This window comes from Epinephelus lanceolatus, chromosome 7 (genome assembly GCF_041903045.1).
Source record: "Epinephelus lanceolatus isolate andai-2023 chromosome 7, ASM4190304v1, whole genome shotgun sequence".
In the NCBI taxonomy this organism is placed as follows: Eukaryota; Metazoa; Chordata; class Actinopteri; order Perciformes; family Serranidae; genus Epinephelus; species Epinephelus lanceolatus.
Window position 1 is genome coordinate 16,619,795 of NC_135740.1, and position 26,009 is coordinate 16,645,803.

At 42.3% G+C, this 26,009-nt stretch overlaps 1 protein-coding gene across 3 annotated transcripts in view; it reads right to left on the minus strand.

Annotated features, from left to right (window-relative positions):
- The window catches only part of afap1l1a (actin filament associated protein 1-like 1a), a 30,062-nt gene extending 4,134 nt beyond the window's left edge, over positions 1 to 25,928 (minus strand). Inside the window, exons 1-16 of one of the 3 annotated variants that reach the window (XM_033633470.2) lie at positions 25,781 to 25,928; positions 8,131 to 8,256; positions 7,325 to 7,408; positions 7,133 to 7,212; positions 6,652 to 6,787; positions 6,401 to 6,496; positions 6,085 to 6,299; positions 5,792 to 5,971; positions 5,544 to 5,627; positions 4,872 to 4,947; positions 4,086 to 4,205; positions 3,454 to 3,665; positions 3,059 to 3,204; positions 2,864 to 2,936; positions 2,188 to 2,302; positions 92 to 259 (exon numbers count right to left, since the gene is read on the minus strand). In XM_033633470.2, coding sequence (XP_033489361.1) covers positions 92 to 259; positions 2,188 to 2,302; positions 2,864 to 2,936; positions 3,059 to 3,204; positions 3,454 to 3,665; positions 4,086 to 4,205; positions 4,872 to 4,947; positions 5,544 to 5,627; positions 5,792 to 5,971; positions 6,085 to 6,299; positions 6,401 to 6,496; positions 6,652 to 6,787; positions 7,133 to 7,212; positions 7,325 to 7,408; positions 8,131 to 8,256; positions 25,781 to 25,823 — 1,954 coding nt within the window. In that variant the 5' untranslated portion in view covers positions 25,824 to 25,928. Of the gene's footprint in view, positions 1 to 91; positions 260 to 2,187; positions 2,303 to 2,863; positions 2,937 to 3,058; positions 3,205 to 3,453; positions 3,666 to 4,085; positions 4,206 to 4,871; positions 4,948 to 5,543; positions 5,628 to 5,791; positions 5,972 to 6,084; positions 6,300 to 6,400; positions 6,497 to 6,651; positions 6,791 to 7,132; positions 7,213 to 7,324; positions 7,409 to 8,130; positions 8,257 to 11,797; positions 12,058 to 25,780 lie in introns of those variants that run through there. The other 2 variants (XM_033633469.2, XM_033633471.2) reach the window with 2 other exon arrangements.
- Between the last annotated feature and the right edge of the window lie 81 nt (positions 25,929 to 26,009).

Genomic DNA, 26,009 nt, shown 5'->3' on the forward strand with positions numbered 1-26,009 from the left:
AAGAGCTGCAGAGTTAAATTGGAGCTAAACTCAGAAATAACTGAGAATTTGTATAACATCTGTTCTCTGCTTTGACTTTGTATCTCCTTACCAGAGGCTGTTTTCAGCTCTTCCTTTAACTCCCTCTTCTCCTTTCGGAGGGTCACAAGTGCATTTCGTATCCCATCCCTCTCTCTTTCCAGGTCCTCTTTCTCTTTCAGGTAACGCTTGGCATCCTCCTCAGCTCGTGTTTTCCCATACTTCCCATATTGGTTGGCATCTGGGTGGAGATGTTGGAAGAGAGCAAAGGTGAGGGGTCAAATGCACAGAGGTTATGGGAAGGAGAGAAACATCTCACAGCAATCTTTCTGCCTCTCCTTATTAATATCATGTTCCTGACATGAGGAGTATGATGTCACCTCGACAAGTCAAAGTAAAGCACAGCACATAAATCTGACCCTTTTCATAATTCAGACAAAGAATTTTTGGAGAGAACAATGATATGATGAATGAATAAAAGATAAACACGCACACACTCCTGCAGAGCGAGAGGTCAGGAGGCAAGACAGCGGATCTAATGTGAGTGTCCAATAAATCTCAGGTTACATCCTGAAGCTCTCAGCCATGGCGAGCGCCGGCTCTTTGATGTGTCAGAACGCCACAGTGACGGCCTGTGAAACAGCACTGAGGAGAACGCTGAGACAGTTGACCACGCCGATATCACTTTCCTAAACTCGGAGTGCTCATCTCATTTATTTGTGTGAGAGATTTAGAGGCCAACTGACACAACAGAGCAAATGGGAGAGGCGAGAGAGGAGGGAAGAGATTATGGATGGAAAGTGAGAAGATGATCAAGAGGAGAGAGGAAATAGGGGAATATTGAGCCGGATAAAAGCTCACATTTTATGGCTGACTGTGAACTTATACACCACTGAAAGAACTGTATGAAGAGTGTAAGCTACAGCAATACTAGACCTCTGCAATCTCACTCCTGTGTGATACACAACAACATTAAGGTGCCATCTGTATCATTCTTGTTTCCCTTGAAGGGCAGCGGGCTGCTTCCCTTGTTCTTTTTTATTTATTTCTAGAGAGACAGATGGAAAGCAGAGAGGGGTGTGAAGCTAAAAAAGTTACAGGGCAGAAGCTTCTAAAAATATTTGGTGCTAATATACATATACATCTCAGCTGTTTGGTTGGTTGAGAATGGTATTATGAATAGTTTTGATAAAACTTTACAATGTGTAGCTCTGTTTGTCAATCTGTTGTAATGCCTTTGATACAGCACAAATCTCTGAAGTTTCTTGCAGATACTGGCTCAGTCATAAATGACTTATATAACAAATGTAAGGGGTTCCACAAGGATCCATTCTAGGTCCTCTTCCCCTCACAACAGACAGTATATCAATAATCTGGCCTTAGTGTTAATAATTGCCAGAGATTTGGGTGTGTTATGTTTGTATGTTAGAGCCTCCAGATTTCTGTAATTTTCCAACTTGTTGCCTCAAGTGACATCACTTTTAGAATCAAGGGTGCCTTCTGTTGTTTGCAAAACAACAGAAGGCAAGGGGGCGGTTAATAAACAAACATGAATTATATTTATCAGTATATATATTAAATGAATTGCTTGTTTTTAACCTTCAATGTTTTCTGTTCTCACTTATTTTTTCTAAGAGGGAAATCCAGTCGCAGCAGCCTTGCAAAGGTCAGGGGTACCTGGGAGGGTTTCAAGAACTTCAGGACATTTGGGGATCCTCCCCCTGGACTTGTTTTTTATCAAAGAAGCACTACTTTGATGCTTGTTTTGCACTCTGGTACCTTACTTATATTCTAAATTTAAAAAAAAACCATCAATTTATTTTCACAGTGAATAAGAAAAGGGTCGGCAGGCCACCTGGCAACCTATCACAAGCCAGATTTGGCCCATAGGCTGTAAAGTGGAGTATCACTACCCTAAAATAAAGACCGCTAGCCTTGGGAACTCAGCTTTTAGTTTCGTCTTTACAAATGGAATTACCTTTAACGGTAATATATTTCTTACAGTTTGTTTCTGTCAGCTGAATGTGAATGTTTCAGTTTATATCGCCGATATACCTATACTACTATACCGACAGTTTCTATGAAACTATCGGTATAGTTTATGAGAATAAGGTTAGCATCACTGGAGGTGCAGCAATGTCATTTTGGAAAACCAACTTCACCACTTACTTGAGCCTGTTCGTTTGAGGGAGACTAAAGGCTTGGTTCTGTCAGAATCGCTGCTGGAGAAACTTGAGCGCCGCTTCCCCTGATTCCCAGACTGCTGCCTGCGGTTCTCCCCTGACTGGGTGGAGTAGAGAGAGGGTGGGAGGACATGACAGATGTGGAAGGATGCACAAAGAAGGATGAGAACAGAGGGAAAAAAGAAGGCAAAGTCTGTATATTAGGCTGAGCAATAAACTACACTTCAAAATAAGTTTGAGAACACAGAGGTCTTTTGTGTGTATGTTTGTGTCTGTAGGTGGTGAGAGGCATGTGTTTAAGTGCCTGTCGGTGGGGTTAAGAAAGGAGTTTACAGGCTGTAAAACTACCATGACCTCTTGCCTTCCTGTCACCAGTTTGATTGCTTTTTATTTTTTTGGTCTTTTTTTCCACTCTCACGCCCACACACTGTTTTTTCTCTGGCCTACAAAAAGCCGTCATTGATAGACGTGTAACAGAGCACTGTCTGTCTGCTCGGGTGACTGATATGGAGTGTCATATTCAGACAGAGACAGTCAGAGACAACAGCTGCACACACACAGACATGCAGCTTCTAATCCTGTCACATCAAAGTAAAGCATTACACATAAGATTTAACTGAACTTGGAAAAAGTGTGTCAGCATCTGAGCATGTGTGTCTCACCTGCATGTCCTCATTAGGGACCTCATCATATGTTCTGGAGTCTGTGGAGGTGCTGCTGGAGGATGTGACCCACCTAGGCTCAAAGGAAAAAAAGAAATGAAATCTGCATGAGATCTAAACATCACTGCATGGGTCAGTGGCCTTGCTTTGACCTCAGTCCAAATATTCCAACTCCTCCCTCTCCGACTCACTCACAGGAAGGAATGTCGCGCAGCGTCGCGGATGTTAGCGATGGTGTCTACGTCAACGTAGTCGTAATGCAGTGACTCTGGATCTGTTGCGGAGCCTGTCTCTGCCAAGAGGACGCCAAGCCATCGTCCAAGGTCCTCAGAACTGTTAGCCTAAAATTGACACAGGGCAAATTAACTTTGAATTATGAAGTGACAAAACATTTAAGTTACAAGCTGTAAAACCTAAACAATGAGTTCAAGGACACAAATGCTGCGTAGAGCTGAGGAGAACAGCAGAGCATGTTAGTCTCTCTGGGTTTGTCACTAAGAGTGACCCCCTTGAAAATACACATTCATTTGTTAATATAGATATTGATTAGTGCAACCTTAACATAACTGAAATAATGCTCAGTATTTTACCTCCAGAGCAGCCACCTCTGTGCTGTTCCGCAGAATTCGGAAGGCAAAAGGATGTTTGGGTCCCAGCCCCGGGACCACCTCGCAACCATGGAGAGGAAGTGAAGGCAGGGAGGTCCGGGGATCTCCTTTGTCATGGTAGAAGTGCAGGGAGCCTCTACACACACAACACCACTGTTCCCGCCACACCTGGTTCACCAGCACCGACACATAGCCTGCATGGTGAGGAGGGAAAGAAACATGACATGTCTACAAACCTGGAGAGATAACGAGTGACAGTAAAGTAAATGTGAATGTGAATTGAGAAGAATCTTGCGATATGATTCATACCACGATATAGGGGTTATGATTCAATAAATTGCGATTTTTAAAACTGTAACCTTAAAAAGAACAGTCCCTGTAACAAGCTAGCGATATGTTGGAATTAAAGATTCAAATAGCTGAAGACTGATTTCTGCACTGCTATCTAGAAGTCGGGTTTAAACACAACACAAAATAAACCACCGCCACAAATCTCAGCATGTAAACTATTAATTAAATATCCATAGTGCTTTTGTTAATTGACACAGTATCACAATACACCACGTTCCTGTATAAATATCTTCTAACAGCCCTACAGTGATGTAGGGTCTGACCTTGTCGAGGGTCGCTGTAGGATGTCCGTGGATCTCCTGGCCGAGGGGGCTTCTTCTTAGAGAAGCTGATGATTCGTGTGATCTTGCGGCCCGCAGCTAAAGCTCCCCGTTTCACCTTACCTGCGTAAGAAAGAGGTTGCATATTTTCCAGATTTATTTTGGGAAGGGGAAACTGTAATTCGCCTAAGATTAACACATTTCACTACACTATGGACTACGAAAATTAAATAACATGTTGACAGCTGGGCAAACTCCATGTGCTGATGAAGACCATGAGAAAGATGTGGTTTAATAAAGCTAGTAAGAGGACCTTGAATTAAAGGAGCTGTATACAACATTCAGAGCATATCTGTGATTCAGACTCTGAGCAGGATTGTCTGTACACGGCTTTCAGCATGGAGGTGGCTGAGCCGGTGGCTTGGCTAACAGTGCTAACAGCGTGAATAGTGCTTACAATGGCAACAGTGCTGACAGTGCTAACCATGGGGAATAGGAGGGTGGATGCACAGTGCAGAGTGATGGCAATTAGCTAGCCAGTGGGACACACTTGCACTAACATGCATGCCCAGACAGACTGTCTAACACAACAAAGAACAGAGAAGCTTGGATTACAACACAAACAGAAAGACTTCACTCTCTGCGTGGGATGCCATTACTCCACTCTGTCTTTACACAGTTAAAAGATGCTTGCTGCTTTTGTAATGCTCTGAATGTCATATACAGAACCTTTAATATTTTTTGTCAGACTGCTGTATTGATTTGAGGCTGTGTGTGTCTCTGTCTCACCATTTTCTCTGCAGTTCTCTCCAGTTGACACACCCACACTGTCTGAGTCTGATGTGTTCCTCTCTGCAGATAACCTCTGAGGGAGAAACACACAAACACAAGTTAAGACTTTTCAACAGCAACAGAGTCCAAGCCCTACACAGGATCTGTCTGTCTGCCAGTGTCAAACTGGAGCTTAGCCTTCTACACTTGTCTTAATTAAGAGCTGGATAACTATACTTGAGATAGTTCTATTACAAGCTTACATGTGTCTGCCTCTGAATTCTTTTACACATAATGAGACAAACACTTATTTTCTGCCCTTTTCTCCTACCAGCGAATAGCGGCTCCTCTCTCTTCACCCTATGTATTTATTTATGACAGGGCAGTTTTATGTTCTGACAGGTTTGTGAGCTCTAAAGAGGATGTGTCTGCTCCAGCACTGACTCACCACCACTATCATTGCTGTCTTAACATCCAATTACGCTACATATCCTCTTTGTTTTGCAAGTCAAATACAGGTATCACTGTGTATTGTATCTAGCCAAACAATTATTTAGGAAAATTGATGGTGACAACACAATTACTGCTTGCCATCAACTTTTCCTCACCTTAGCTGTACAGACGATTTATGGATTAGAGGTAAAAATGAGAGGGACGTGCAGACACAAACATCCTCTCTCCTGTACTTACCTTGTCAAGTTCAGTTTTTCTTGGAATGATGGGAGACGCAGATTCCTCAGGCCCTACGCTCTGACCACTCACCTCTCTGACAACCTGCGGGAATATTTTACATGTGTCACTCTAAGCTGTACACTTCCTTCTGAGGTTTGTTTTTCCACACCGTCAAATCTGCTTGCAGTGACTGGCGACAAGATTGATGGCTGTGTTAACTGTCTGTATGCCTGCAAGCATACATACACTTTCCAGTTGTAGCTTACCCTGAGCCATCTGTGGGCCTGCTCCTTGCTTTGTACCGCCAACACCAGTGCATCTCCGTTGGGTAAGGTGAACCGGAGTTCATGGTGCTTCCTCTTGCTGTCTTTGGGTGCATAGACCACAGTGCACTGGGGCAGCAGCAGGTCCACATAGGGGCATGTGTCCTTAGAACTCTTGTAGCACTGCAGAAAGGAGAACACATAGGATACTGTAAACTGGTGAAGAAGGGAAGAATTGAAAAGGCTGTGTATGTATCCGGAGTGTATGCTTGCATGCTTACTGAACATCTCCTTACCTGTAGTCTGTTCTCTCGTATGACAGTAAGCTGTTTTGCCCATTGGCCGAAACGTTTCTTGCGCAGCAGGAAGGCGCAAATGCGACAGTCCCTGGCTGGAGGCATGGAGCTCTCGTCTGAGGGCCACTGATGAGTGAGTTGGACACCAGGGCTCCTCTCTTCCTCATCCTCCTCGTATGACTCATAGGAACTGCTCAGGGCATCAGAATCATTGTCTGAGAGGGCGACAACAGAGAAGATAAAGCTTTATTTCTTATAACAAGGCTTTTTATCACGTAAATTGTTCATTGGGGAGGGGGCTCTGTTTTCAACTCACATGAGTTTTTGCGGTGTGTGTTTATGCAGGTAGTGGGGTAGTTGTTTTCTGCGTCTTCATACCCATCCTCTATAGAATTGGGAGGGCTAGACCTGACTGAAAATGGAGGACATGAAAAAAATTCCTAATTACTCCTTATGTTCCATCATGTACTTTAATGCGACTTGTTCTTTGTAATTATTGGCTTCGAGGTTTTTACAGCAAAATGACACTCAGGGCAGTGAGTTCAGCAGAGGCGGGAAGATGCTGACCTCGTGTGATGATGTACTCGGGCAACTTGCCAGGACTGAGGGGCACAGCCTCCTCATAATACTCCTCGGGAGGAGGCGTTGTGGGCAGAGGGGGAGGAGAGTCAGCTGAGTGCGGGGCTGGGGAGTCTGCACAGTTCTGCTAGGAGGAAACACACAAACACAACTCTCGAATTTCCCTCATAAATACGAAGGATTTTTTTTTTCACAGCCTAAGAACTACATCATCAAAGAGACACAGAGTAAAACCCTCAAAATGATATCCATAAATTAGACACATGGGTTCTGGGCGGGTCCCTAAATCTTTACTCTTCCAACAGCTTGCAGGGTGAGGAACATATGTGCATGGGAAACCCCCATAACATGGAATACAATCTCTGTTTTTCTTTGCTTTTCTCTACAAGTCATCTATAGGTGTTATAGTCCTTTGAGAAGTTTGATTTGGATGGTGAGTGCTGAGGGATACTATATATAGCCCACTTGCCTGTTTTAAAGTGTCAGTTTGTGTGTTCTTTTCTTCTTTTAGATCATCTGTGACATCCTTAAGGTCTCCAAGCTGGCAGTCTATAAAACACAGCAACATACATTGAAACCCACACTTATATATATTAAGGTAACATGATATTTACAGCTCATTAATATAGATAGGTGTACAATTAACAGCACTCAAACTCACCAAATGTGTCAAAGAGGGACTCTACGAAGCTGGTGCCATTTCTGTAAACTGCTGAGTTCATATAGATGTAGTCTGTTCCTGAAACTGGAGGCAAGAACAGACACATTTTATCCTTTAAAATGTTGTGTGTATTGCACGTTTTTATTATGTGTGTCACAGACAAAAAAAGAGAACAGAAAAAAAGTTGCGGTCCTAACACCAAACAACTTTTCAAGCGATTTCACTGTTGTGGACAAACTTCCATTGTCAGCATAAAATCCTGTGATTGTTGTCATATAACTCTGAGCTTTGAGATTCGTATACAATCAAATACGTCAAATACTATTGTAAGTTTTTAGTCTTGGCTCATGCAAGTAGAGAAATTCAACAATGTAAACATGGTCAACAACCAAAAGGTGCGGAGCAGCAAACTGGGTAGACAGTAGACATGGAGGAGACTCCACAGAGGCACAAGAGCATGAACAAGTCTTGGTTTTCTTGAATTGTGGAAAAGGAGGAGAAACTGGTGGAGCTGTGGAGTGAACAAGTTTAATTCGGGGTGTATCTCACCCACCAACCAGCACTAATTTTAGAGAGAAATCTTAATTTTTCACAGTTCACCTCTCATTCCCATGGTCTTCTCCCACTAATATTGCCACTAGTAGCGAGTTCAGGCAACAATCCCACACTACAAACCTGTATTATCATTAGATGTGAGAGGGTGTCGGACTTTAGTCTTTTAAAAGTCTTTTCAAAGTCTTCTAGTGTATGGTAAGCATGAGACACAGACAGAAGTCACTTCATTAGTCTTTCCTCCTCTCACTAACCTGATGGCTGTATCTGCTGCAGGAGGTTCCACACAGAAGTCTTCTTCTCCTGCGTGGAGGAGCTGAGGTTCTCCTGGTCCAGCATCTTCAGCAGGACACCCAGCTCATTCACCAACACCTCCATCGCTGCACAGAGAGAGCCAAAGGTCAGGGGGGGGCACTGGTTCAGTGTATCAGCAGAGAGGGCAAAGGTCAGACTGACATGTCTAAACAAGCCAAAGGGGTGTATGTCAAAGTGTCGCTTTCCGCTTTGCTTACCCTGTGTCTCTCTTTCATTTTCTGTCACTTTGCATCACAGTTTGTCAATATCAATCTGCTGGCTTATCACACAGTCTCCCTCCTCTCCTCCTCTCTGCTTTACAAGCCAGACTAAACAACGACAAGACGCTGGAGTGAGAGGAAACACGTTCGCTAATTGCTCACAGAGTAAGCACAGACCATCCTGCACAAAGAGCTAAGAAATCCAGTGCTGTACTTCTGCAGCAGCTCTGAAATGTTGCTGGCTCACAGTTTGATGGGTGCCTAGCCAAATTTCAATCAACTGTCGCTATCAATATTAAGAAGGTAGATTAAATGCGCTGCACAGACTGTAAAGATGTTGGCAGAAATATTCTGACAAGAATAACTGAATCACCACTTTGCAGAGCCCAGAGCGGGCCAAATGTACCAGCAAGCAGAGTCTCATGGCACCTGATCTTTTACAAAGGAGAGATTCAAAGTCCTGAGCTCACAAAAGCACAAGCTGGCAGACAGACAGACAGGCAGGCAGACCTCCTGCAATACACATTCACATTCTTCACAGGGCTCTCCAGGTTCTCTAACACTTTGAGGGCTCATCTTATAGCAATGTATGATCCACATCACATGTTGGTCTGTTCCACTCCCTGTTTTTAGAGCAGAACGAAAATAAATCGTCTCCCTCCCCCAGCTGCTGGACATCCTGAGAACAGGTCCGCAACCTGCTGCTGATGTGTGTATTTGGATTCCTCCTTTATCTGATTGTCTGCCAGACACAAGCAAGAGCCACCAATCAGCCGCCACATCCCTCCCTTCTTTCTGCTAATATCAGAGCTTCTTCTGTATTCCTTCCCTCTGTATTGTTGTACCCTAATTCCTCTGCCTCTATAATCCTAAAAATCCCCCAGCAAAACCTAACAACTGGCTGAGTCACTGCTGGCACACTTGTCTACCTCCCCCTGACTCCCTCCATCTCTTTCTCTCTCATTTGCGCTCCCCCCCGTCCCCATTTTCACAGTCCAGCCACATTAGACCTGCTGAACCGTGCATCTTGCTGGGGTCAGCCACAGGACAGCTGCTGAGCCAGAAAAGTCTTTGTTCGGGGGGCGGTCATATGGCAACAAGAAAACAAACGCAACATACACACACATGGGCATGCACACACGCATAAAAAAACAAACAGGAATGCTTGTATGATGTGTGTTCAGTGGGGTGTGTTATAAGTGAACTTTGGTGTACCTGTCAAGAAGCCAGCCTGTTGTGTGCATGTATCAGTTTGAGGAGCATATTTATGAGTTTAGGCACAATGTTGGACTCTAACTTGCATTACTCTGACACAGCAATCTTGTGTGTAATCATCACTGACAAGTTGAAAGTCTTGATAATCTGTAAGATGTATGTGGTGTTTTGTAAATGGTGCGTGCTCTACTTTTCAGACTGCTCCCACTCCTTAAAGACATACATACTTTCCTGAGGTGGGTCTTCCTATGGGCTTCACAATGCCCTGCCAAGGGTACAGTGGGAGTGTGTTTGCCTGTGTCTGTTCAACCACTTCTTTACTAGTGTGGTTTCCTCCTATTGTAATAAAAAGCACGCTTGCATTTTGAGATGTGGGCATGAGGAATTAATCCATGCGGGGACCTGGAATGTCTCCTCATTAAGATCTGATTCACCCAGGGGAAATAAGGAAGTGGGGGTCAGGGAAGGAGAGGAAACTCATGAGAATGGGATGTTTTGGCCTGGTGAGTGCTGTCCCTCTGCCAGGGGTTCCAGCTGTTTATATTCTGGCTCTAGCACACCACTGGGCTTCCCCTAAACTAGTGGAAGACAGAACTTTATCCACAGTATGACTCATTCACAGCAGAGAGAAACTGAAATTCACACCAGTCAGCATTAAATCCAATATAACGCAGAAATCAAGGCGTTGCTTTCAAGGAGTTGGCGTGAAGTAGGTCAAAACACACACAGTGAAGTAACTCTACTTCACTATTTCACTTGGACCAGCACTCCGAAAAGCTGATTATCCAATTTGACGATTACAGTGTTGCGCCACTTGTGCCAAAATGAGCAAAGAGGAATTACTACGTAGTATTTGGCATGTGAGGCACATAAGACCACCCTTAAATCCCCAGCCTTGCCTTTATAATCAACACCACACTGCTCACACGGGTTCTCTCACTCATCTAAAACAGCACATGATCCTTTAAATCTCTGCTGCAACTCTGTGTGTGTGTGTGTGTGTGTGTGTGTGTGTGTGTGTGAGGGTGTGATGTGCGTCTTTAATGGCTTGGAAAGCCAGTGAAAACAGATACAGAGCCTAGCACCTGAGGGGAGCTATACACAAGCTTGCATAAGAAGATAATTCTACATGAAAACAGATTGGATGTGGTTTGATTAAAGCCAGACCAGGGTGGAATTACAATATTTGCAGCTACAAGAAGGGTAAACCATAACTTTCATCTACATTCTGATTACATTTTAATCCATTACAGAAAACATCATGGAATTTTAGACATCACAAAAGACGGGTGCAAGCAGTGCAGTGCACAGGAATGTGTAGCCATTCAAACATTTACGATCTCACACTCCTCTGACAATTGCTGTTAAACACTGGACACATTCCTCACCTTGTTAATAGTGCAAGACTCTGCAAAGTGTGTTTGTGTGAGGGTGCATGTGTAGTGAAGCGGAGGGAGAAGTTTGTTTAACAGTGCAGACTCAGACCTTTAAAAAAAGGGCTTGCATTAGCAGACCTCCTGTACAATCTGTTTGAGAGAATGGGAGAAAGAGAGGGGGAGGTGGGTGGATGGGGAGTGGGAGTGAGTAATGTCATCGAGTTGAGCACCTGTGCTAACATGTCCAACAAACCCTGATATGCTGAATAATGTGACCTCGATCGGGTGCACAGGTTTTTTTCTTCTCCCTCCTTTTCATGCCAAAGCCTTTCTTCATGCTGAGCTTACTTATCTTGCCTCAGTGACACACACACACACACACACACACACGGCTCCACAGTATGTCGAAAGTGACAAAACTCAAGTCTTTCTGCTGCAACTCTGTTTCACAATATTGTTGCAGGCAGACATTCCAGCTAATCACACAAGAATCTGTATCCCACAAAGAGGCTCTAGTGGCTCAAAAAATTGCAACGTTTCACCATTGAGTCTGGGTGGCAATCTGCTGCTTTCTCAACAATTCAACAACCTTTCTTGGTATTCAAGCAAGCTGGCGTGATTCTTAAGGAACGAAGTAAACATCACCTGATGTCTCGCATTCTCAGTCTCATGTTTACAACACCTTCACAGCCTGTGTGTCGTCGCATTGTTCCGTATATTTACATATCTTTACAAATCCTTGCACCTCCTTTAGCTTCAGATTCCTGCTGTGGTGATATCCTGAAAAGCCACAAAGACTTCCCTTCAACACTTACCCTCGACAGCAGCAGTGGAGGAGAGTCCCACCATCTTCCAAGGTTAAGAAGAAGACAAACTGGTTCATTCATACATAAGCAGATACTGTAGGATATATTCCAGAGTCAAAGCCTCCCTGTGTGCTCTGTCCTGTGAAGTCTTTGTAGTGGAGGTGAGCTACAGTCTGCCTACTGCTGAATTCACACTTCTTTTACCTCTCCCCGTCTTCCCTCTGATCTGTTATCTCGCTGTACCTCCCTCCCACTCTGTCTCCCCTCCTCTCTTTTCTTTTGGGGGGTAGGGAGATTGTGGTGGTGGTGCTCTGTGTATGTGTGTGTGTAGCCCTCCGCTCTAATCCTAGGGATCGTATAGCACCTGGGAAAGGCTTGCTGTGTAAACACACACATGTCGACTAATAGCTAACCCACATTCTTTATTCTACCACATTCCTTCTCTCAATACATTATTAACCTTTAACTAGATGCACATAAAAGCTGCCATCCAGATGATGCCAATGACCCCACTGACATACCAGGTACAATAAAGCATTGTACAGCTACTTCACATTAGAGCATCTGTTACAGGGTTACTTTCTATGTAAGATACCAGTAAAATGTTCCCTTAGTGGAACTGATGCTGCAAGTAGTAGTCTCTATATTTTTGAAGCATTTATTTAGAAATAAAAAGTGAAAGATACAATGGAGACTGAGTAAGGGCTGTGGAGAGGATGTAGAGGCAAGTTGAAACTTCTCAGAGTTACACGTGGATGACTTGTTGCCTTGAGGCAGACTCGTATGCCCCAACACGATATGACACGCCACCTTCAATCACAGGGGCACTAATGCTGTACAAACAAACCCACAAGCACACACAGACAAAGACACAATGATATGCACAGCAATGCAGAAACTCACATGTACAGACAAAACACACTGTGTCTCTCAGGTGTAGGCTGTTACTGTGTATCAGCTGCAGAGTGAAAACGGTGCCAGCTGGCTATATGGGGCTGCCTGGTGCACAAGTCTGCACAACCATCACTGCAAAGTTACTATATTAGATTTATACAGAGCATGTAAAACTAAGATTATGTGTTGTTTTGAATTCTTGTAGGATCCCATGGCTTTCAGGGGAGCTATTTTTTTATGAGGTGGGTTGGGGCTGTTCTTTGAGATATCAGTATGCTGTGTATAAAACAGAAATGAACAATGGTGACTGGGAAGACTGAGCGGGAACAAGAAAGTTATTTCCTGATCTTCGAGTCAAAGTGAGTGCAGTTTATGATACTGCGCCACCAAGCTGCGATGGTGATGGCAAGAATTGCATGCATGCCCGTATTTTTATTAAAGTAATTTGGTGATGAATCACCCGCATGCATGAATCATACATCAGTAATAGCTCAATTTTATGCATGATCCATGATGGTAATGATACATAAAAATAGAAAAGCATGGCAAATATAGTGTATTGTCAATATTTTTAAAGACCATGCCAAATTTCACGTCATACTCTAATTCTAAGGGTAGCTCATGTCTTACTAAGTGGAGTCAAGCTCCCGCCTGGCTCCCCTGTAGTTTGCACTTTTCCTTTTAAAACTCTTTAGTTAAAGGAACACATTTTGGGAGATATGCTTATTAAATTTTAGCCAAGAGCTAGATGTGAAGATGAATACCACTCTTGTGTCTGTATATTAAAAAGGAAGATGGTTGGTTTAGCTTAGTACAAAGACTGGTAGCAGGGGGGGCAGGTAGCCTGGCTCTGTCTAGTGGTAACAAAATGCGCCTATCAGCACTTATCATGCTCACTAATTAACAAATATACTGTATACATCTTTTTTTTTAAAACCAAAGTTGAAAAAGAACAGGCTGTGTTTTTCCCAGAAAGTTACTGCTCCCAGACAAACTAATAGTTCAGCAAATAACCTCCCTTAACCACATGACGTTTTTATGCTTTAAGTTTTGTACAGATTTAAAACAAAACCTTGGCAAGAAAACAAACAAGGGTTTGTGATGAATAATGATGGTCAAAGCCTTATTTTTCATGTTGTCGGAGCACAAGGACAAGAAACATAACTTTGCCTAATAAACAGCCTGACTGGAAAAATGATGTATTTCTTTAATTTAAATTTGAATTTGATTAAAACCACATTAAAGAAAAATAAACAAGACTATGAATATGACAGCTTGTGGTGGTTCAAAGTGTCCAGTATTTGGTGCAACAGATTTACTTGGAACATCAGTTTGGTTGGCGGCAAAAAGTTGTTGAGGTTTAACCCTAGTATCATTTAAACCTTCGAAAATGGGAGCATCTGTAGAAAAACAGACTACAGTAATGGCTGAAGAAACCTATAGAGATCACTGCATAACTAGACAATGCATCACAGACAAGTCATATTGTGTTCATATAAAAGAGTACTTTGAAAACTGTCTTCCAAGGATGTCAGTGTAGAAAAATGGGAAATTAATTGCCTAATAATGCAATAATGTAGACAGGAAGACCTTTGTCATCTAATTTGATAAACAGCCCAGATAGCTTCAGAGAGGCATTTCTAGTGTTTCCCAACTTTTTCCAAAATCCCCCTTAGCTGTGATAAATGCCACAGACACACCCTGGTTAATAGACTTGGTTAAGACCTTACAAACCACTCCTAACTGTGACTAAATGTGACCTCTGACCTCCCCAGTAAAGTTGTGAACTCACACAAGACCACGGATGCCAGTGGAGGAATGGGAAAGCACACCGTGCAGTAAAAACATCTCTATTCTTCACATTACAGCTGGGTACAACAGCTCTCAAGTGTCTGAGTAAAAGTGATGTATTCAGGTAATTGCTAAAACATGACGCACTGTTAATCTAGAAAATGCATCATCCACATTAACAATGATTACCACTGATGCAAAGCATAGTTCAAAGCACAAAGAGGCAACTCCTGCTAGACAAAGCTGCTATGAGAAACTCAAACAACTGTACCATCTGTGACTCCACAAGAGATCAGTATCTAATGAAAACTGCAGGGCTTTTCTTGGAAGTCTCCCCTTTCTTATTGTCTTTGGACATGTTGGATATACAGCCATTTCCCAACCTGATCTGACATGAAAGAGCACTGCAGGTTGAAGACTTTGAGGTGTCCAGACAAACAGTGCGGGAGTCTTACTTTGTCTCATCACTAAGGCCAGCTGAACAATATGACCCAGCAACTTTTGAAAGGAAATGAAAAACATTTTTTTACGCGAGAAAGCACAATCTTATCTCGTGTTGAGTGAGTCACAGGAGAGGTTTTTCAGTCGAGAGACAGCAGGGTTTGACCGTTATCTTTATGTCGTGTGAAGGTTATCAAAATACCATCATCCACTTCAGTCATCAAAGGTGCGCCATGAATGTTTAAAGAAAATAGCTGAATCATAACATTAAGAGGACAGATGAAAAATAGATGTCACATATCTACTTAAAAAAACCCACCAGTTCATCATACCCCATTTGCTCTATATAGATGATCACTGATGTGCATTTACCCGATACACGCGAACAAAGGTGAGGTAAACCAGAGGACCAGATGTGCTCCAGGTTTATAATTACATTAAGAGCTGTGCCAACAATGTCGTCTCTCACCAGCCTGTGCCCTATCATGATGAAATCTCCTCCCACTCTACTCCTCAGGATTCCAGGCATTTCCCAAGTCTGACGGGTTCTCCTCTCCCCAGCACAAAACATGTCTGGGCATTCACAAACTGATATCACCGGAGACCATGACAGGTAAACAGAGACAGTATTGGTTTATTAGGAATATGATTCAAATCAGCGACTGTGACTAAACTGTCTTTTTGCTACTGTTGTGTATTTTATGTGTGTGTATTTACCATTTATTGTAGGATTTGAGGTGGATCAACACAGCCTGATTAGAAAGGCAATTGTGATTAACATTTATGAATGGCGCAGATTTATGAAAGCTGCTATAATCTGTATTTCAATAACAACTGTGGATCAAATGACTTAATGTATGTGAAAAGGCTTATATGTGTGTAGTAATTAACCCACAGAGAATTATCACTCTATAGTTACAATCAGCCTCTTTCAGTCAAAACCCACTTTGTGCTACCTCCTCAGCACCAAACAACCAATAGACAAAAGCCCCTTTTACACTGCCTGTTCAAGCAGGAATGTTGCACTGTTATTCCACCTCACCGTTCTGTATCAAAAGGTACAAACACGAAATGGGGGGACAGACAGTAGTGGTAACAGAGCTGACGTCTGTGTAAAAAATTTGAGGTGGGCGGACAGGACAGGTGTCACATTTTGATGTTGTGGTATGTGTCAAACTCAAAGAAGAAGAACAGAAACAGAAAATGTATGAAAACTGGGGAGAGAATGAGGTCCAGGAGCTCCTTACCCTCCTAGCAGAGGATGAGAGCAACTGCCATACAACAGGGATGGTAAATGATTGTTATTGCCATGTTATGCAATTTCTTTTGTTTAGAGAGCGATGACGATACATATGTTATAAACCAATCACCACGCTAACAACAACTATCACTTGCAGGTAGACAACTGACAACTGGTTTCAAATCTGAGGACCTGTGACAACTTGTTTGTTTCTGCTGTCATTTCCAGCTGTAACTGTGAAATGTATAGTTAAACATGGTGGTACAATTCTGCTGTGCTAATTTTATGTACTGTGTTGCTTTGCTAGCATTTTGATAAACCAAATCTACCGGCATGGAAGCTAAGCAATGTAACATTACTACTACATTGCAGCCATCTAAAACGACCAGCCTAAAAAAATCAAAATGGTTTAAGTGTTCACTATATTTGATATATTTTCACAGCTTTACCTACACACTAACTGATTGGGACATTGGAGACCAGCAACTCCCATGTTTGGCGTGAAGTAAAATGTTTTTGCCAGTGGAGTCTGGTGGGGCTCAGATAACGGCTTCAGTTCGCTGTTGGAAAGGGCTGCCTGAGGGCAAGGCAAAGTGCCTAAAATCTTCTCTATATAGCATATACTCAAACTGATATTGATTCTTTTAGAGTGGCCTTTTTCTTTAGGTGGCTAAAAACGAACCAAAAACGCTGTTTGGTTTTATGTACGTGATGCGAGGTATTTTTTACCTGAAGGTTATTTTAAACAACATTGTGTTTCAGTCTGTACGTCACACTAGAGGCCGACGCTGTTGTGTAACATGTCACACTACTTATTATTACTGGCACTTGGTCTGTTAATGTTGATTTCCTTTATTCATTTGAGGGTCGGGAAAAACATAATAGATGTCCCAGAGAAACAATAAAAAGGAAGTACATTGGAAAGTGGTCATCAAAAACAGCAGAAACCCAGTAGAAACCAGACACCCTGAGAAAAACAAAGGTGGCAGGTAGCATAAAGGCTGGTTAGACCATTGTCAAATGTACAGAAAGTAAGCTTAAAAATCATCAAAGCAGACATTCAAAGGTCATGCCAGCTCAGATAAGTTAACTACCGAAGATCCTTAGAGAGTGATTTCGATCTTATTCTTCATGTTGCCAACAAAACACTTTTCCTGTCCTACGTTAGTTAATGGGCTGACCAACTTTATGGGGATGCCCCATGTGTCTCCTATAGAGATGGACTTCCTCCCTCTACTGATGACATCACTTATCACCTCCGGCCTTCTGCTTCCTCTTCCTGCCAGCTGACCCACTCCCACTTTACTGTACTGTCTCTGGTGACCCTATTCTCAATGAGCAGTCTAGATCCTAGGCTAGATAGAGCGCGCCTGCTTCTACATCTGTAATTCAAAGGGACGACAACATAATGGAGCTCTTGAATGTCCCATTATTAGAAACCCCTTATTTAGCTGCTGCAGGTAGTCCCGCTGAGAGTGAGCATTCCTTTCTCATGGCTTTGACATCTACATTAATTATGTGGGCAGACATTTAGACCAACATACAATAATAAACATAGGCCAGATACCGAACGCACAATGCAAAACATGCTGGGGTTTAGCAGCAGGTTAAGGGAACATGTGGAAAAGCTTATTTGGTTTGGAGGAGCTGTAAAGGTATACAAATTAAGGGCAGAGGGGAAAAAACATGTTCTCCCTGCTGTTTTTAGTGTACACAGGAAGATGCTTCAGGTTATCATAAAATACAGCAAGAATCTGATCCTACACTCCATGATACGCACAAGTGTACGCACAAATACAGTAAATAGAGATGGAAACAGTCCAGAGAAATAAATGATTTGGATTTCTTTGTTAATTCTGTCCTAGTTTTTTTTTACTTTAGAAATAACTGGATGGTACACTGACTTACAGACTGACACTTCAGCAGACTGCTTACTTACTACACTATTTCATAATCTTAAATTAAACAAAACATAAAGCACTTCCAAGCTCTACATTTTAAATTAAGTCTCCATGAAGTAGAGCAAGGTTTAGTTTAAATTCCCTCCATCTTTGCAAGTATTTGTAGACATCATTTAGATGGGTATGTATCCTGCAGTCAATGTCTATAACTAATTTCTAGCTCCAACGTGCGTCCTTCTAATTAGGCCACTCTAATGAGCTTGTCACAGAGAGGGAGATCTACTCAAAGTCATTAGGCCTCTTAAGCGGCTGGGACGTTTCCATGGTGATTGTGTGGGAGAATTATGGGTTTGTGCACTCCCACTCACCTGTTTAAGCATTAACTGGCTTTTGAAGGGCAGCAGTGGAGCAAAGAAGCTTTTGATGTTCAGACGCGCACACACACATTACACCCCTGGCTTCACTGTGGTTGAGTAATCTGGGAAGCAGCGGTGATAGCAGGGAGCCGCTATCTCTGCAGTGAGGGAGAGTCAAGGGCCCCAGTTACAGGTCAGGTTAGTAAAGCATTGCTGCTCATTTTCCCATCTGACATCTACTATGTTCATTCACTTTTGCATTGTTTTAGTCAGCTTTAACCTGGGATCAGATTACATGTATCAGCTCAATAATGGCCAGTTCTAACAGATGTGGGGCATCAGAAACAAAGATTTGTGCCACAGAAATATTTTCACAGTGTATAGTGTGACATGGGGGGAAAACAAGCAATGAAGAATCTTTTACAGCTCAGATGTCCTCACACAAAGAAGGGGTTTTTCATTGTTTGCCTGGTGTGAAAGTGTTCCCTCCTCCTCCCAAACAATTGTTAATGTCAAATTCATCCCTTCTGTAATCATTTACTTCCTCCTTATTGTGTCAAATCTACTGAATCTTCAAATATGCTTGTTTAGCACTGTAATAGACTGGCAAACTTTGAAATAGATTTCCCCTTCCATGTATATAGAGGACCCGAAACAGTGTTGGGGTTGAGGTCTTGTTTATGTCTATGAAAGCTGCTCAGGGGTGCGTGAAGGGAGGAAAAAAAATCAACTTCCTGGGTATAAAATTGCTCGGCGAATAGTGCATGCACACTGGAGACATCTACCAGCCAAGTGGCTAACTTCCGATTTAGCCCTGCGCTAACATGAATGTGGATAAAGTTAATTAATTGTGCAATTCTTCTAGGCTTAAGAAATGTTATCGGACCAAACTGATCAAATTCCAACAGTGAAATTAATCATTTTGTGGGGTTTCTACTGGTCTACAGACGTCTCTTTCACAATGTAAGGCCATGAGAATTGAAAAACAGCCTTTTTGGGCCCCGTGGCATCATGTGACGGACGTGGAAGTTGTAGTTCTTCCACTGTTTGGCTGCTATGTAAAATTGGCCCGGCACTACTCCCGGAGGCTTGGATTTCCTTTTCCCAGTGCATTATGGGATAAGCTGATCTTCCCAGTGACGCTGAACAGAAAAAAAAAACAGGTATAGGAAATGGACAGATGGGTAGAAGTCATAGAGAGTACCAGCCAGGTGGCAACTATTGCATCAGGGTATTTTTCAATATGGACTCAGGTCAAAAGTCAAAGGTCACAGAGTGGACCATGATGTAGGGGATGTCTGTCTGCTAAACCTCCTTCCCCTCTGTCTCATTTCTCATCTCCCTGCTCTCTGATTTATTCAGGTCTGAGATGGCACAGAGGGCTTGACTCAGCCTGCTGCCACACAAAGGCCCTACAGTGCAGTTAGTATTATTCAGATCCCGTATCTGCCCTGAGTCCTATGAGATCACCACAATGCTATGTCTCGCTCACAGAAAAGTATTCACACACTGAGAAAGATGCTATTCTGCAAGTGGAAGCACTGCTTTACTGATGTTGCACAGACAAGGGTAATATACACAGAACACACATGCATGCCTGCACACACACACACACACACACACACACACACACACACATATACAATTGCTATTACACAAGCTGCTTTGTCTCCATTAGGGATTTTTCGTGTTAATGGGATTTTGACCGGAGCGCAGCACTGTCTTCAGTTGTTCACCAGAAAACTAGGACACACTCTCAGTGTCTTCTTGCTGCTGTCTGAATCTAACCATCATTCAGAGCACAACTTCCTCTTGTGGATGATCTAAGGTGCTTTCCCGCTCTCCTTATATTATGATAAGTAGTTAAAGATATAGCTTTTAAATTTTGTAAATGCAACATTAATGCAGTTGACCATTGTTAATGTAGTTGCTTTTGTTTAGGATAAATATAGTTTGAATTTGCCCCCACAGAACAGCATTTCTGGATTAATCCTGTGAGTCCTAGCTTGATGCAAGTTCACTATTTCAGGAATCAACTATAACTTACATAGTACGTTTTTGAAGCAGCATAAGACCCCAAAGATTGACAAAGTGGTAAAGGAGCCTTAAACAATGATGCATCATCTTGATGAGTAATAAAAGAATAGCAAGTGTTCAGTTTTACAAGTCTTAAAAATCATTACAACACTAGCAAAATAAGAAAAACATGCTCAAAATAAACGGTAAGATGTAGTTTATCAGTTATAAAAGATGAATGTTACAACAGGCCATTGATAAACATCAATAATTACAAAGATCACAACCCAAAAAAATGATAAAAGGATGTAAGCCCAGGGCCAGTGTCAGTGTCAAAACAGTCATCTTATCCAACAAATGGTCTTTCACATTTTGTTTCATCAGGATGTGTCTGTATTTTGTCAAATAAGCTGTTCAACAGTGTCTCTCGTCAACTGGAGGCAGACCTGTAATGCTTGGGTAGACTTTTCAGGGGGTTGCCATGTTGATTGATGCCTTTCATCAGAGAGATATAAAGGCATCTCAAAGCACCAGGTAACCACAGCTTTCCAATATTCCCCAATTAAAAGGTGATAGTGTTTCAAAATGCATTACTAAACAACTGAGTTCAGGATTTAGTCAAGCACTTTTCATGACACAATCCCATCGCTTCAACAAATTACCAATGTAAATGTTACAAACATGACTAGAGTGATGACAGAGTTGATTTAACTCCTGTACCTCATCTACAGACCACAAACCAATACTGATGCTTCTCCTGGATAAAGTGATCACACACCATGACAATTTCTTTTAGGGATTCTTTTTAAACTTTCCTGAGTGCATGCCAAAACCACTTTCTGTCAGAACTATCTGCACCCTTTGAACTGCTAACCTGGGTTTATGCCTTAGGCCAAAAAATTACAATTTCTATACCTGTATATTAACATGAATCACATGTCAGTGTTAAATTATGGCTGTTGTCAAGTAAAATACAGTAAACCTAACTGATGACAGGTAAGGCAAGTCTAACTACTGCTCTCTTATATTCTGCCAAGTCTCTCCAATAAATCTGAAGTATATTGCTTGTACCCGTACACATGCACGCACCAGGCAGTGTCTCTCCTCACCCTCTGCAAAAGAAGAAAACACCATATTTTTAAGTGTCAAATACACTCTGTAGCTGCCTGCTCTAATGTTGTGAGGCATTTCTCCGTGGAAACCGTATATAAACAGCTGGGCAGAGAATGGCCATTGCCTACACACAATGCATATGTGCACGCCTACATGTGCACATACACACAAATACACTGCACTGCATATCTCAGCCATAAGAATTATAGTGATCTTGTCATCTCACAAGGGTTAAAGAGGGGAATTCCACTTCTTTTAGGGCTGGTCCACAATCATCCATTATTTACAGCTCATTCATGATGGGGCATATGTATATACATATAATTCTGTATGTAATATAATGTACTGCATAAGGGTGAGCATATCTGCTAACTAAATTTATATCTAAAAAGTGCAAACAAACCAAGGGGACGTGAACCTCACATGCATAAATAAAAAAGTATATGGATCTGTTGTTATTGTAGCTGGTGTTCCAATTGGTTGAGATAACACAGCATTTACCAAGCACTGCTGAGAGAATAGACAGGAGTGCTCCACTGGGAGCAGCTTTACAACAGAGTCTAGTGAGGCCAAGGGATCTACAGACAGCTATTTAACCAATCAAAATATTGTTTGTTCAAATGAAGGTAGACAATGAAATGTGTCACCCAAACAATCTGCATTATCTATCTTTTGTTTCTTAGAGCTACTTCCAGGATAAATCTTGAGGCTGACCTGGGTGTGTAATGCTGCAGGGTTTACAGTGGGATGTGAAACTGAGACATCAAACTGAAGCACAGGATGAGATTTTATTGTTGTGAAGCTTCCTGTTTCCTTGCCCCATCGGACTCCATTAGAAAACTGCTTCCAACTGAGCATCCACTTCCAACGTCTGGACTATGACAGCTTTATTTTTTAGTCAAAGGGACAGTTCAACACAAGACCAGAAGTACATATTTTCCCTCTTACATGTAGTACTATTTATCGATCCAGATTGTTTTGGTGTGAGTTTTTAAGTGTTGGAGATATGAATGAAAGGCTATTTGTAGTTCACCTGAGCGACCTGACGTTACAGCTCAACCCAGAAGGATGCCATTAATGTTTACATCTTGTGCTGTCATGAGCCTTTTGTCCATGGGTAGATGCATGCTTCCTTCTGCACAATGATACAGTTGGTGGTTTTAGTTTAGTAGGAAGAAAATAGTTCCTACATGAACTTGCTCACAACAAGGTTTGTGGATTATCTTGAGTGATAGGGTCGTGATTTGTGGAAAGAGACATTGCTGTTGAGTTTTTCAAATGGATTTGAGTGCCATCTAGTTCCACTGTATTCAAGAGAGGGCAGACATCTCAATGGCCGATATCTCCAACACTCAGCAGCTCACACCAAAACAATCTAGATTGATACTACAGCTAAGAGGAAAAACATGTATTTTTGATTTTGGGGTGAACTGTCCATTTAAATCAGCCACAGCAATACATTAAGACCCATGTTGTAAACATCTGGAATAGTCCTCTGAGAATGATATAAGCTTTAGACTAAAGTTACTGTCCCAAACTCTGTTTTGCTGTGTGAAAATGCAGATTACAGCATACATAATGAGTAATATGGCATAAAAGCGCACGCAGTGAGGTCACTGACCACTGGCTAGATGACGACAGCAGACTGCATTCTAATTATGCTCTTTTGCCCTGCTAACCAGTGCCCACTGACACCATGCTTTAATTCAAATTTTGACAATTCAAATCCTTGTTGACTGTCAAACACGTTCTCCATAAGCCTGAAGACTTACATTCGTGTAATGAAAAAATAAATTGTTACTCAGAGCTGGTTGGTTTGATGTATCCCATAAGCACCAACACACACTCAAGCAAAAGCACAATAACACAACCACACTTCTTTTTTCATAGATTCCTCAGTGGAATGTGGATATGCGGGGCGAACCATCTCATTAGAGGAATGACATGGTTGGAGCAGGGATTTCTTGCACATGTAGCAGAATTTTGCTTACATGAGCACTACGTTACATTTCTGCCTCATTGTGGAGTCCACAGCAGATCACTGTTTTGTCCACAAGTTCTTCCATATGCTCCCAAACATCCTGACAATAGCCACGATTCATCATATTTGCTTGGCTAAATCACAGACAATCCCACCACTGCAATGCATCTCTGCGGGGACAGCCTCTCCCCTCTCACACCCACCTGGTGCTCTGCTTCTCACCGTGCACACTGAGACGACTGTGGAAACAAAACCTTTATTACACTGCCGCTCCAGCTGGCTTGGATAACGCATATTAAGAAGCTTCCACAAATTCAAGCTCATACCTGCCTCTCATCAACCTGATCAAGCCTGATACCTGAACTCACGTACCTCCACACAGCAAGTTGTGACAGTCAGAAAAGGAACATGAATAACCTTTGAGACAATTAGTTAATAAATTCATCAACAGCAAAGCAATCAACAAGCTGCGCTTATCAATATTTATAAATTAAGAATGGGCCAAATTACCCATGACAGTGTTATCATGCGACTTTGCAGTTTTCCTTGGCTCCAGGGAGCTTGTCAGCACCTTTGAGATTATTGTTTAGATTTTATGGTCAGCAACTTTACTGTTTTGCTTAAAGGCATTTGTCCATATTTTCTGACATTTGCAGACTAAACAATGAGTCAATATATCATTGCTTGTAACTTTATTTAAGAAAAATCAAGTGAAAGTACTTTAGCAGCAGCTAATCAGGGGATTCAAAGCCCACATAAACAGCAGGGTGCTCCCGAGGGATCACCAGCCATCATCGTGTGTTTTCTCCTGTGGTGTTTACACAAACGCAAATCTGAGATACAAAGTCAGTCAAGCGAAATTCCTGTGTGTTTGTGTGTGTTGAGAGAGACTGGAGTGACAGGTGAGGTTTCTTCCAACCTGGATACAACCTAAAGACACTTCCTCCTTTAGATGCTTTGTGTACACACCAAACACACTGGTGACATCCACATAATCCACACACACTGACAAGGTGAGGATGGATGGCAAATTAGTAAATCATGGACAGGAGAGGCAGAAGTGACATATGCGACTTAAAAGAGGTCTTTTTCTTGAAGGCAAAGAGACTGTTAAAAGGCGCTAGAAATAAAATAAAGTACCATGTATGCAGTGTGTCCCATTTCCTTTCACTTCAAGTCACTTGAGTAAAAATGTCCATTAAATTGGACGTTATAATCACTCGCACATGTTTACCTGCCTGGCGGCTGGAAACAAGTCTGTGAAAAGCACTCTACAGCTGTGAAGGCAGTAACATAATACAGTCAGGCAACATCAGCTGAAGTGTAAAAACAGATCAAACAAACATAAACTCCAAACTGAGATCATAACTTCATATTTGAAATGCTGAGTTGGGCCACACCTTTCCCTGTTAGTGCTGTTACTTCTAACTTTGTGCCAAAATCCACAAGGGGGGTAAGTGTATTTGTTTTCAGTTACAATGTGGAAAAATGTTGTACTGTGCAGGGGGGCAACTGCACCCCTCCCAGAAAAACACATGGGGCGGAAACACATTTTGTGTTTCTTGCTATTTCAACACAAAAGCATGGCAGAACTCCACAGCTTTCTATGCTGAATTCTCTGCTGGTGGTGTCCAGTGTCATACAATGATTACCATGACCGCCTAATCTCCAAATATCTCATCTCCACATCCACATATTTGACTTGACTCAGGATGAGTGAGGTTCACTTTCTGTAACAACAATCAAACTTTAGATGAGCACTTGGTTCTCTGCCTCTCCAAGCAGCTGGGGGGAGACCAAAGCAACTGTTATTTATATGTTTAAAGTGTACTGCCATTGTGTCTTCTTAGATGTACAACAGTAGGGGGAATTACAGGGAAAAGGAAGTGATTCAGACAACTGACTTCTGGATGAAAGAGTCACACAGAAAGAATAGAAATTTAGAGAATAATATTAACTGCAATTAGGGCAGAAATTTAGATAAATCTAACTATCCCCAGCAATAATCCCATGCAGTGTCTCCCCAGTAAAACCAGTGCATTGCAGGGAGCCTCAGTAAAGGTGCTACACTCAGAGGTGTGCGAGGAAGTGAACACACACAGTGGATTTGTGAGAGGGTTTTGACAGCCGCAAAAACTGTAACATAAAACAAACATGCATTTCTAATTCCAACTTTGCAAAGTGACGCACAGCACTCAGCACTCAGCATACAAGACAGTCTCTTTTGCAGCAGTGTTTCGGGTTGAAAAGTAAACTTACATTTGGTGCCGTTTGTTTCCATTCCCCTGGTGATGCTGTCCATGTGAGTTCTTGAAATTCAATGCAGGCCCATGAGTGAGTGAGTGAGTGAGTGTGTGAAGGCGTGTGGAGCCACCGCTGACAGATACAGTCGATACTTTACAGATCCGCTGGTCGGGAGCTCGAGGCAGGCTGTTCCTCCGCTGGGTCCTAGCGTCAGTCTCTACAATGAGCTGCCTTTACAGCTCAA